The 14,171-nt window shown below is 37.6% G+C and overlaps 1 protein-coding gene across 1 annotated transcript in view; it reads right to left on the bottom strand.

Moving 5' to 3' along the window:
- Positions 1–8,482, bottom strand: part of gcgra (glucagon receptor a) — a 40,862-nt gene extending 32,380 nt beyond the window's left edge. Inside the window, exon 1 of the mRNA XM_020932494.2 lies at positions 8,360–8,482. Coding sequence (XP_020788153.1) covers positions 8,360–8,380 — 21 coding nt within the window. The 5' untranslated portion in view covers positions 8,381–8,482. The remainder of the gene's footprint in view (positions 1–8,359) is intronic.
- Between the last annotated feature and the right edge of the window lie 5,689 nt (positions 8,483–14,171).

The following is a 14,171-nucleotide window of genomic DNA, read 5'->3' as shown; positions in this document are numbered from 1 at the left end:
GAAGCTTAAAAGTGTAAACTCAAACATATCATTGACAATTGCTGATGACTGAATCCCGATCTCGATTAAAATTATATTAATTGCCCAGCCCTAACCAGTAATAATCTTAATAGTTTATTTTGCAGTTGCAATTATTTAGATAAATGCTTGTAGCTGCCTTTATGTAAACAGTCCCTGGAGTGTACTGTAAAAATAACACTTATCCTGAGGTGGCTCTCGTGTGTCGTCAAAGATGGCCCACTGCTGCTAAGAGCCAGATGTTGACCTCTTCTTTAGAGCAGGGTTCAGTGAAGGACATACTCGGAAATGTTCAATTGTGGATGTGAGTCCCACTGTTTAGACCTGAAGAGCCTGTCCACTGCTGACAAGTATCACTCACTCTAACACTGTAAGCTTTTGTTGTGGTCTGGCTGCTGCTTCGAATGAGTTAACCACACGATAGTTACATGTTTTTCACTGTAGCACAATTCACTCCATGTAAATCAAATAGCTGATCCGTGAATGGCTGCATGTAACCAAATGCCTCTGGCCTGGTTTATAGTCGCTCAATTAGAGGGAGCAAGAACTATCTTTTGTCATGTCTGGACAGAGGCAGTATCCAAGGACCGCACGGCAACAACAACTTCAGGCTATCACGAGAAAATAATAAGTAAACAACACACGGAATCATCTTTCATTCATGGATGTAATTGTGTTCATATTCTGCACTACATAAAACAGTTACACCTTATTATGTTAGCATAAACCTCATTAAGAAGGAATACAAGGAAGAGGCAGTCAATTCTTTGAGGAAATTCAGACCGTGGATATGACTTGTAAAAGGTTATACTGAGCCATAACTGTATATGTAATCTTTGCTTCATTATTTATATTGATTAAGGATTGACAAGTTCCATGGGATTATACAAGTGATCTGAGCAAAATGACCAGGAAAATATAATCCTGTTTTGCTATGAGTTACACAAACTAAGGCCAAACACTGTAAAGATGAGAGTGAAAAATATATGTATAACAAATAAAACTAAATACACAATCATAATTCACAATTGGACTCAATCCTTTGTATTGTTAATATGGACACTATTGCAGTCAGTAACAAAAGTGATGATAGTGGAAGGCACAAGACTGTAGCTCTAATGAAATAGTCTGGATTATGTTTAGAAGTACAAGTAAATCTCATGTAAATAAATTCACCAGAATATGTTGGTTTCCATGGATATGTTATTATAGCCTGATTCATCAGTTGGTTTCACTTCGTGGAAACCGTCTGACCTCGCAGCATTAGGATTTGTTTGCTCAACAGTAGGCGGGTACTTTTTCTATTTTACCAATCACTGCTATTTGGTTGTGACATTTGTAATGCGCCAAATCCCGTAGGAAGAAGGGCAATAAAGTCTTTCCCCTTGATAAAATTCACCAAACATTCTCATCGGCTTTAAATGCTCGACCTCGGAAATTGTTGCCAACACAGAATGTATGCCTTCATCTACATCCATCTCGACCGCTTTGTTTACTGTTGTGCTGTACCACAAAAGGGACCCAGACAGGCGCTTGAGTTTGACGTCATGGCGTCACAGCTCTTCGCTGATTGGCCGGTGTGTGGTCTACAACTTCCAGGGTTCTTGCAAACATTCTAGTGTATTCTAATTCCTGACCTAGTTGCTGGAGAGAAATGAAATTGAGCAGAGGCGCCAGCCTGGCTAATGTTATTAGGCCTGTCACAATAGCATGTTGAATCACAATATATTACTATAGAGATATACTGTGATAAATGAATGATAATATTGAAATGGCACAATGACAACAAAGCAGGAATGCCAGTAAAACACATTTTTAGAGTCTTGTTAAAATGCATGAGCTGCAACAGATAAATAGCAGAATGAACCAATAATTAGCAAAGGAAATCACTTATTTAACCTTATACAGCTAAAACTACATGGTATTACAACAAAAAACATCTAAAATCTCCCCACTTTTACAAAGAAATGTTACACATGAATGTGCGTGATTATTGCTTTTCCTGAAATGTTCCACAGTCTGGACTTAATCTAATCTATCTCCACAGAGACAAACAGGTGACACCACAATGCGAATGGCATACCAGGGAAAACAATAGCCTCAGCATGGAGACATGCACTAGAAATGTTACACAGTGCCCCTTTAAGTTTGACGTGATGTTATAGAATGCACAAATGTATGTTCAGTGCACCTGAACAGACCTGATTAATATGCAGTTAACACAGTGTTTTGTTGAATAGCTGCTCCCATCCGTCTGTGTGTGTGATGTGTGTGACATACATGTTTAAGTACCACAGCTGCAGCTATGTGAACCAGTTAGATGTGCTCAGGAGCCCGTGTAAAGCAGGTAATGTCATCAGTAAACACAGAGTAATTAACAGGAAACAGGCGGCATACAAACAGACACACGGCCATTACTATTCTTATGGGGACTTTTTATAGCCACGAATAGAAGTGGAGAGAAGCCAAAAAGTGATGTTCACAAGAAAGAACACCTGTACTTTGAAATAATATCACTAAAGGAGAATTAAAATTGAGTGTCCCAATTAATTAAATGTTTTTACTAAAAGTTTTTAATTTTTTTTTTTTTTTTTTTGTGAACATACACTCAAGAGCTAATTATGTGTTACGACTTCACATTTGATTTGTGATGCAGACTAGACCAATAGACCAAAAATAGTATTTATAATTAAAAAATCATATCAGAGAGGTGTGAGAAAAGCTAATATTCTGATCATTTAATGCTGTCAAAACAAAGCTTTTATCTCTTACAGACTTACTCACAATGGGAAAAGTTTTACACAAAGTTTTAGCAATGTCACTGTTACTAATGATAGAAAATAGGCCTGTCATGATACTGTATGGACTTAGCGTTCAATATATGAAAGCTGGGGGGCTCAATATGTATTTTCTTTGTAAAAGTGGAGGAATTGGGGTATTTTTGTTTTAATACAATAAGATTTTAGCTGAAGAGGGCAGAATAACTAACTTCCATGGTTAATAATTTGTTCAATCTGCTGTTTATTTGTTGCAGCTCAGACCTTTTTTGATACTGTCTATTGAAAAATGGTTCATTGTGATTATTTTACATTACTGTTATTGTATCAGTGGCATGAATAAATACGTTTTTAGTTATATAGCGCTTTTCACACACATATGTCACAAAGACACTTTACAGATCATTATTCATTCACTCCATACCCAGTGATGGTAAACTACTATTGCCCTAGCACCACTGTCATACTAGGCAATGTGAGTAAAATGTCTTGCCTAAGGACACAACGACAGTTTTTGTGACTGGCACCCCACTTTAGCACCTGATTTTCCCAGCAGTCTCCCATCCAAGTACTAACCAGGCCTGGACCTGCCTAGCTTCTGAGATCTGACGGGATCCGGCTTTGACATGCTGTTACGGCCACATAAAGTAGTTTCAATATAACCATTTATCACAACTCAGTAGTAATATATCATGCTTCAAAATCTGTTATCATGACAAGCCTATCAAAACACTTTACACATCAAAATTCTGTCAGAAAATCACTGCCTTCAAATGTTTCCTATGTAAATGCAACTGATTATATCCTGATTATACAAGTAACATCTGTGCTCCATGTGCCATTCCCCACTCGTTTTCATAAATCTATAAATCCTCTAATGATATGAAGATGGTCGACGGGATTAGCGCAGCGCTGATAAATACTTTAATCTCCATGGTGAGTGATTTGAAATGTCCCTGTCTGCCACATGCTCCCAGATAAGATGTGTTGTACTGATAGACCCATCCCATGTCTGTAGCATTTGAAAAAAACATAAGTCATCATGAGGGAGCAGACTGTATTTTGCGGGCTGAATATTTGATGAGTTTAGTTTGTGACAACCTGGTCCAGGGCGAGGATGACGAGGGGGGTGCATTTAGGTCGTATAAAAGTGCAGAGGAGATGAGTTCTGACAGGACTGAGCAGTAAAAAGGGAGGTGAGGCGCCCAAGTCACTAGAGAGAGGGGTGTGCAACCTTGAATTTGGAGTTTGGGGTAGTCTCAGGCTGGGCAGTAACTTTTTGAGTTGTATCCTTATGTAGTAGATTTATTGTGTTTTGTTTGTTTGAAACTACTTTAATTGCTCATTTTTACACTGGCTCAAACTCAAATTTTAACGATGAACACAATTTTTTTTACAACTTTATGAAAGCACTGTAATTGATTTAAAAACATCAAAATCAAAACTTGTACATAGCAGCAGTCCAAACTTATTCAACTCTGTGTTAACTCAATCCTAACTGTCTAATTTTTCACTGAAATGAGTGTAAGCACAACCGTCAAAGGCCACCAGCGTTACTTCCTTATTTGCATCTAATCTTTATAAATAGATGCAGACAGTGTACAGTGGTCTCAGTTGTGAACATATTTTACTTTATTAGGCCTACATGAGAAAATCTGTTTTTTTTTTTGTCTTATGATCGAGACTTGGACTTGATCATAAATAGGATTTTTTTTTCCTTTGCCTGCCAATGGTATTACTAAGGTGATATAGCAATCCATCAAAAACATGCCTTGAAATATATTAGACTCAAGTACCAATTGCAATATTTTGTATATATTTCCCACAAAATCCAACCTACCCTAACCAGTCCTTACCGGTCTTTTCCTTACATCCTTACATACAGTATGTTCCTATAGGTGTATGTAGATTTGTACATTATTAACTACTAGTCCAGTGGTACACAGAGACCATTTCAAATAAGGCCACATACTGAATTCATTCTTGCTCATTGTTCCTGTAGAAGACACAACTGATACTATGACATTTCTAATAGTGGAACAGATGGCAAATAGCAACAATTTTATATCAAAACTATTTCATGTTCATTAAAGAAGCCATCACATGTGTGACACTTAATTAAATCTTCTAGACAAAGTGGTGATTTTCCTGTTTACCCTAAAGTATGGTGCATGTTTATGATGGAGGTCAATGTCCTCTTGTGTGTGCACAAGCTCAGAGTTCAAAAACACACTGACCTCAGCAGGGCCGCTCTTACGCAGAGCAAAATCTACAATAACAAAATAAGAGAGTTTTCTCTACAACAAACTAGGCCAAGGAAAACATGACAAGAGTTTAATCATGTTCTACAATGCCACGTAACATGTGTATCTGCAGTCCAGCATGTCTCTCTGGACCTGCTGCACTTTGAATGAGGGACTAACACACTTCACTCAGCAACTGTCCTTGTGTCGCTTAGAGTCCACTTCAAATCCAAGATGAGCTCAAATATTTACACCAGAAATACTACAGTTCACAAGGCATGGCACAAATACTTAAAAATATATTAGAGTGTTTTTCTTCCCTCATAATAGGCCTGTCACGATAATCACTATATTGACTTGTTTAATATATGACAGCTGGAACAATATTATTTTGATATTTGATATTTTTATCATGTACATTTTCTTCGTGATAGTGGGGAGATTTTCTGCCATTTTGATGTAATACACTAAGATTTGAGCTGTGGAGGCTAGAATAAATTACTTCTATCACTAATTACTGCCATTTATTTGTTGAAGCTAAGGCCTTATAATGAAACTCTATAAAAACTGGTTCTCTAGGATTATCCTGCTTAGTGTCAGTGGCATAAAGTAGTTTCAATATTATTGTTTATCATAATAATCCTCTGTAGCAGTACTGTATCTCATGTTCAAAATTCAATACAGTGACAGGCCAACGTCATATGTTGATAAAATATCACTGTATGCCCTTGAAAATGCCATTGTAACACATAATTACACTGGTATGATAGTACCAACACAAGCTCATTACACATATCTGCGTACACTCCCTCCATAATTAACTTCTATGTCACACCTTTTACCTTTTATCAATAAATGAGTGTCTTTGTCCATCTACATGTGCGGGGTTTATCTTATCTTGTGTACTCTGCTCTGGTCCGGCTGTGGGAATAAAGGGACTACTCATAACGCCTGATTGGGCCCAAATAAGAAGAGGCGATCTGCATACGTTCACCGGTAAATCTGGTGTTATTGTCTCAACATGAGCTCATCTACATGCACAAGCGCGGTCACTGGAAACCACAACCCCCGCCATGAATCAGGCCTGGATATAAATACAAAATGACGGTACAACAGCTAACAGCGTCGTCATTTTCAGTGAATCACCTGCTGTAAGTAATGCACATAATCAGGTTTCAACAATGGAGTCCAATGGAAAGACACATCTACACTGCATTATGTTGAAAGATGGAACATGGCAGGTCTCCAACAGAGGTAGACAGATGTATGTGTTTTTTTGTTTTTTTGTTTTTTTTTTTCATGTTTACAATCCAGAGCAAATGATGGCCAATAATCTCTGCCGATATTTTGGGGTGAATTATTTTCCTCAAATTATGTAATTTAAAGGTGCACTATGTAACTTTTGAGTTGAGGGTCTGTCACCTGTTTGTTTCTATGGATATGCAATTTCTCTGCCTTGATGTTTCACATTATGACATTAGACAGCTCAATTTAATCAATGATGAGTGGTTTTACTGTTCAAAAATACCATAATTTCTGGACTATTGAGCGCAGTTGAATATAAATTGCATCAACTAAATTTTAACAAAATTTTTAAATTGTACATATATAGGCCGTACCTGAATATAAGCCGGTGTGTGCATGAGGCGCAAAATAACTGTTCAAAACACAATCAAATGCGTATCTTCCTCGGCACATCACCCCCGTCTTGCCCCCTGCCCTACTGTGCATGTCTCCTGCAGAAAGAGCTGTTGTCCTGTGCCTTGTAGGATTTCAGGAAATTTCAGGCTCTCTTGGGGGCGGAGCTATTTGTATTGATCAGATATATGTGGTTGTCCGACTATTGAAGTTTGAGATGTTTCTTCTCGTCATGTACGGACTCACTTGCATTTAACGCATACAGGTAAGATATATCCCCCTCATTAATGTTAATTTAGCATCATAACTTATTTTATCACATGACGATAAACATTTTAGTGCTGATAACATCACTAGCAAACGCTGCAACTTCATGTTAACCCTGGATCCATGTGTTAACCGCACAGACAGCGGTGTTTTCTGCACTCAGGCTGCAAGCACATCTGCTGTGTTGCCAAACCGTACACCGTATATATGAATGGACAATGTGTCAAAAATAATCTGTCCATATATTAGCCGCATCGTTGTATAAGATGCAGGATTCAAAGTGTGAGAAAAAAGTATCATCTTATAGTCCTACTCCACAGATCTGATCTGTAACTTAGTCTGGTTTTGTCTCAGTGAAGATATAGAGATTTAAAAGTATACTGTGAAACATTCCAGACAAAGCAATAACAACTCCATGGAGAAAAGGTTGTGACGGACATTCCACCAGAAAAGTTACAAAATGCACCTTTAGATTTATTACATACTCACCCAGAGCTTTTTTTTTTTTTTACTTCAAACATATAACAGAGATGTGTGGTCACGGTTTGTGCAGCTAGCTCTTCTTATTAAAGTGTTCATATAAAGCTTTGTGTGTATTTTTAGGCAGCAGATTGATCAAAACAAAATATACAGGAGATTTAAGCATGATAGCCCATACGCTAAAAAGTCCAAATATCAGCCAGACATATTGACCAACTGATATATTGATCTATCTCTAATCTTTAACTTTTTTACACAACAAAATTCCTGATAATGGTTACAAGAAACTGAAATGATGTAATGGTAACAACCAGTCATAAATTAGGTACAATTATATTCCTAAAATACATATATCCATTAACTTGTGCGCAGTCAGGCTTCTAAAGTATATATTTACTAGCCATGCAATTTAAATTATTCATTGGCGTCCAGAAGGCAGGAGTTACAGATCCATCAGAAGAAAGAGGGAGCCATGGATTTTACCCATTTAGTCATTCATCTTTATCTTTAATAATAATCGCAAATTGAATTTTGTCAACTTAAGAAAACTTTTAAGAGAGAATACATTAAGCATCTCTCATCAATCTTTATAAATCAATTTTCAATGGAGTCGTGTCATTTATTTTGTTATATCTCAACATTTTTTCCCTGCAAACTTCTAACTTGTTTCAATCCAAGCACTATTGATTTATAGTTCATGGCATGCATCTTGTGAAAGTGTTTCTGATTTTAAGATTTCACTGGAAGAGCCAAGCCCTGTTGCAGTCATCGACATTAAACTGCACCAGATGTGATTATCTAATACAGCTTTGTGTTTCAGGTGCATATACTGACCTATCTTTGAAATGTGAGCTGTAACGGTCCAATTAGAATTTAGAGCACCTTCTCCCCTTTCCCATATGTCTCAAAATGATTTAATCTTAGAAAGAATCTCACCCAGGCTCGGAGGATTTCCATTAAAGTCAGTCCAGTGGTGGCGTAATGAAGATTCAGACTGGGAGGGTTCAGGTCAGGGGACAGGGTCAGTCTGTATTGACCTGTTTTTGTGTTGTCCTGAGATGAATCAGTCAGTCAGATCCAGCGTGGTTACAGTGTGATAAATCCATGATAAGCAGCTCCCATTACAAGGCATTGGCCGGGCAGAAAAACATGTGACTGTTTGTAATACAGTAAAGTGATTTTCAAACTGTGGTATGGGGACCAGTGGTGGTACAATAGACTGTATATGTAAATGGACATAGTTAACTCGCTAGGTGCTGCATTCCAAACAAGAACTGAGCATGGACGTGATTCTGGCCCCATCGACTTCAAATCACTTTGTATTGAGAAACTGTATTGTATTGTGAAATTCGCCCCTGTCTCTCAAACAGCTGCTGTCAGACTTCTCTTTTTTAGTCTTAAAATGTGCATATTAACCTGCTGTGTTTTTATTTCACTATTTTGTCTGTAAATGAATTCCTATTCCTAATATGGAACTTGACTCCAAACTGAGCTTCATTTGACTGAAGCCGAACACTATGGGTGATCTTACACTCCCTTTATCCATTTCTTTTTAGAGTATGGGAGGTACACAAACTGTTAATAGAGGTACTCAAATGTGAATAAGAAGTGAATTTCCACAAGTCAAATTAAAGGTCTGTCTGCAATGAGCTGAAGTGACCTGTATGTTTTTGAAGGTTGTGGAAATCAATATACAGACTCTATAGAACATACAATCTCCTCACTAAAAAATTGTCTTCTTGTTGTGAGGTGGTAGGGCTAACCACTCTGCTACCATGTTGCTTATTTATGGATCTGGTTTAGCCTTAACTCAATTCTGGTTCAGCTATTATTTGGTCCTGAGATCTGTTTCTATTTTGATTGAGTTTCACTGAAAAGTTTTGACAGGACCCCATTGCAGTAAATCTCTCTAAAAAATACAATCATTTAGCCGTATTTCTTTTAAACGTTATTTTCATATTTTTTTTATGTATTTTGGTTCACTGAGTAAAAAGGTTTTGGCACCTGTGGTCTAGCTTCAATTCATGTTTTTTTTTTTTTTTTGTGAAAGCCAAAAACCAACTCAGTGTTGTAGAGCGATTACCATAGCACACATTACGCAGAGTTTAAAGTTGACAGTTGTCTCTCTGGTCAGACGAGCTAACCGGTGATCCCTGTGGGGAGTACAAGTTCCTCCTCAGTGCACACACAGACATTTCCAAGCAAAAAGATTTATCACCACAAAATCAATATGCGTGGAGGTGTGCTGGAGGTCTGAAGATAAAAGAACATAACACACTTTTGCTCTTTTCTGATGTGCTGTTAAACCCTGGAGGAGGGACATATCGAGCAGGTTAGTGTTTGCTCTGATCCTCTTTGGTGGAGGCACTAAAAATACCCCCCTCCGCCCTCATAACGGGTGTGGGTCAAAGGTCAAGTGCAGCTCTCTCCTCCCAGCACCGCCTGTTTTCAACGCACAGGGACAAACAAGAGGCTTCATTGGAAACAATGACCAGCTAAACACGCACACAGACATAAGACCTCAGTATTAGAAGAATAATATCGTTTTAGCTCTCTAACTCAGAAAATCATTTTAGTTTTTATTGGATTGTGTAATACATTTCGTAAAAGAAAATATGTTTTGTAGTTTTGGCCATGAGTGCTTGAAACTTCTTTTGCACTGGGAACTTGGATGTGCTCTCTCTTCTAACACTCATCTCATCGGAATCCCTAGCAGGTGTCTGTTTACAAAAGCTACTAAACATACAGAACTGTGCTAAGTCTTGCTGACGAAGGAATTTGAATCAGAATCAGGAAAGTTTTATTGCCATTGTAAACCTACTCAAACTCATGACCCAAACCTCCACACCATCGCATCAACTAACTGCCTCCTATAGAACAGACTTGAAACAATAAACCACCTTGAAAGTGGATAACTTCTGGACGTTGTTGTCATACACACATTGTACTTTCACTTGCCAAGCAGCTTTCAGGCAGAACAATAGAATGAGAACAGAAAACTATATTCTGCATGTTAAATTTAACACATATACGATGCCCTATGGATTAGTCTATGTTAGCTCAAACAAAAGGATAATAAAATTAGAATTTCTGAACAAAGACACTGCTTTTTGACAATTATCTGAGGATTTCTTCCACTGTACATATACATAAAACACAGCTGTCAAGTAATTGGCACTAATTCAAATTTCTGACATGAGCTGGAACAACAGGAAAAGGAAGTGGGCAGTATACTGTATAACATCTGGAGAGGAGACACTAAAGTGAAGACATCTTTATAAACCTTTTTGACTCTTGCAGTAGGTCAGATGTTACAGTCCCCTTTGGGCTCTTTATAGCAGTGGTAAATATTTTATACAGTGGCAGCAGGAAACACTATAATTGCCTGAACAGTTAAAACACAGTGAGCAGATATTGATCATTGGCTTGACATTAACACCTGCGGGGGGTCACATGACCGCTTTGGCAGCCAAGACAGCTCTGTGTGGACTAACTGTGGTCTAACTCACTTATTAGAACATTTAAAAGTCTATACATATTGACAAATTTGATGTCACTCACTATACGTTATATTATTATAGAATTATAATATACAAAATTGACTCTTGTGACCTTTAAGCCATGTTATAATGTTACCTCATCAAAAACAAGCCCAGAGTTCTGTTTTGTTTCATTCACACATGTTTGAGTAACCCTTTATTATTAATCTGTTGACATCTCCAAAGCTCAAAAAGTGTTGTTCCAACTTGTGATATCACAAAGTAATAGTTTTCAAATTAATAGCTACTTTTTACCTTTAGTTCAGTAGAGATCGGCAATTCCAGGGCTGAATTCAACTAAATTATTCCAGTGAAGGTGTGTGGAGTTTAAAAACACAGTGGAACACTTCCTGTATTACCACATGACATCACAAGGTGGAATAATAAAGGGTCATTCAAACATGTGTGAATGAGTGTTTTCTGTCTGTGAGAAGAACTCAGCCTAAATATGCAGGATTTCTGTGTTAAACATGAGTGAATGAACCAAAACACAACTCTAGGTATGTTTTTGATAAGGAAATGGATCAGAAAATGGCGTAATATGGGAGCTTTAATACACTTGTGGCTTGTGAAATGAAGCACTCTTGTCTCACAGATCCTGGATTTGATTCTTGCATAGTGGTTGTGCTTTCTGTGTTGAATGTGCATTTTCTCTACTACTACTATTTGCCAATCCCTGCTGACCACTGTGATTTCTCCATCGTGGTACAAATGAGCGTATAGTGAATGCCGCACATTGGTATAAGCTGTTCTTTGTGGCATGTCTTTGGGCAGAGTGGGGAACAGCAGGAGCAGTCAGGGTTTGGTGGCTGCTGCTGCGCTGTGGGAACAACCTAATAAGACTTTAATGATGTGTTCCGCTCTCGGAAATCTACATTTGTGTCACTGTGGTACTATACCATTCTCCTATTGTGGAAAAATAAAATCAGGCAATGCAAAAATGCTATTTTCCACAGGGCGACCAGGGATGTGTGTCCAGTACAGAGAGACAAGAATAGGAGAAGGAAAAGTGGAAGAAATGGCCTGATTGCCAACAGCACCACAGCACAGGGCGGGAGTAGGACAGATGGGGTAAGTTTTGGTTCATTGGAGTAGTGTTGTCGAGATCCAAACTAAATTTCCTACTAAAACTAAAAAGAATGGAAAACTAGATACTCGATATTAACTATTTCTATAATAAAAAATATGATTACAGTAAAACAATCCTTTCTGAGCAATAGGACATTTTCAACACACAGTAGAATTTTCTTTAATGAACCCGTATTACACTAATGTCTGATCTATGTTATAATGTTGTTTCCTCATCAAAAAAATCCACAGAGTTGTCTTTTGTTTCATTCATACATGTTTAACACACAAACCCTGTATATTTAGGCTTAGCTCTTCTCTCAAACTGAAAACACTGTGTTCCACTTTGTGATGTCATGTGGTAATACAGCTAGTGCTCCTCTGTGTTTTTAAACTCCATACATCTTCACTAGAATCTTTTGGGTGATTTCAGCCCTGGAAACGTGAATCTCTACTGAACACAAGATAAAAGGTAGCTGTTAACTTAAAAACTACCACTTCATGACTTCACAAAGTAGAACAGAGATTTTTGCACTTTGGAGATGTAGACAGCTTTAAAGAAAGCCATAAAGGATTATTCAAACATTTGTGCATGAAACAAAACACAACTCTGGGTATGTTTTTGAGGAGATAACAACAATCAAATATCCATATCCATGAAATGTGCAGAAGGTAAATTCACCTTCTATATTATGGCAAAACTTGGGATTATAATATTATTCATTTTAGCTACTCCTATCTGTATTAAATATGAATGGCCCTTAAAGCGCTGTGAGGCCATTTGAAACCCAGCAATAGTTAAGAAGATTCAAAAACTAAGCTTGGGAATGACATGCTATCAGTGTGTTCAGTTTTTTGTTCAAAATAGTAGTTTCTATACTATCAGTACTACTTTTGTATCTTAGTATCTGGTTATCAATTTTTGTGTGTGTTTTTGTTTGTTTTTTGGCATCCCTCTTTAAAGATTGCAAAACATAGGTATGCAATATTTAAATGCTATTGAATGTCACATTTTATATTCAGTGTCACTGAATTATGCATCTTTACTTGAACATAAAGATCACCCTTATGGAGCCACATGTGCAGCTGAGATAAAGCTTATCAAGAGAAAGCATCACCAGTGAACAAATAGAAATACTTGCTACATTAAAACTGTGCTTCTCTTATACCTGAATACACGCTTTAAATGCCACTTGAAGTTGCTATTACTCCACGACAAACAAGCAATCTTTACCAAAAGGTGGTCTTTATTGCATTTGCCCTGACACCCGGGCACTATTCTGTGAAGTTGTAAGATTGAATAGAGTCTTGGCTGATCCGTTTAACCTGGCACGTGGACCACAAATACGACCATGAAAAGGCAGCACAGAGCAACAGAAAGTCAATGTCTATCAAATCAACAGGAGAGTGAGCAAAAGAGAGAGGAGAGGTAGGTCCAAATAAACACACGATATTCAAGCATTCAAAGTACACGTCTTACTCAATCTTCATCAGAATGAGGGATCTGAGGACAAGGACACTGTCACTGTGCGATATGGTAAAGCCATTTGAGTTTAGCTGGTCTAATTTTTAGTTCTGTTTGGTTCCAAAAGTGAATAACACAGTTTATCATTGGAGTGTTCATAGTTTCAAAACTACAGTAATGACAAATACAAGGCTCCATTGTCAGTAATTTAATGTAGTAGATAGTTAAAGGTGCACTATATAACCTGCCACCTGTTTGTCCCTGTGAAGATGTTTGCTTTGCCTAGAATGTTTCACAATATAGATTTAAATTATCTATCTCCAAGGAGACAAGCATGTCACCACTGTGCCAAGATACAGCTCAGATCTATGGAGAAGCAACCCAGTAAAAATGTATGGTTTTCAAGGTATTTTTGATCAATGTAAGCATCTGTTCCTGAATAAATACAATAGAGAATAATTGTGGAACATTTCGAGCAAAGCAATAACACAAGCAGGCAGCAGATACTACACCAGAAAAGTTGCCAAGTCCATCTTTAATAACCCAGTTTGGCTGCTTACATAATATGTACTGAAGGGGATTGGTAATGTACACTAGTTGTGAATTATTTTAGCATTCAGTTTAAAAACCTGCTGCACCACTTTGCGATTGTGATTTGCTGAGGCCCTGAGGAAAA

Source organism: Boleophthalmus pectinirostris, unplaced genomic scaffold, assembly GCF_026225935.1.
Source record: "Boleophthalmus pectinirostris isolate CB_2022bp ecotype Guang Dong unplaced genomic scaffold, ASM2622593v1 HiC_scaffold_17, whole genome shotgun sequence".
Lineage (NCBI taxonomy): Eukaryota > Metazoa > Chordata > Actinopteri > Gobiiformes > Gobiidae > Boleophthalmus > Boleophthalmus pectinirostris.
The sequence above is the reverse complement of the archived record's forward strand: the minus strand, read 5'-3'. Positions and strand labels throughout refer to the sequence as shown.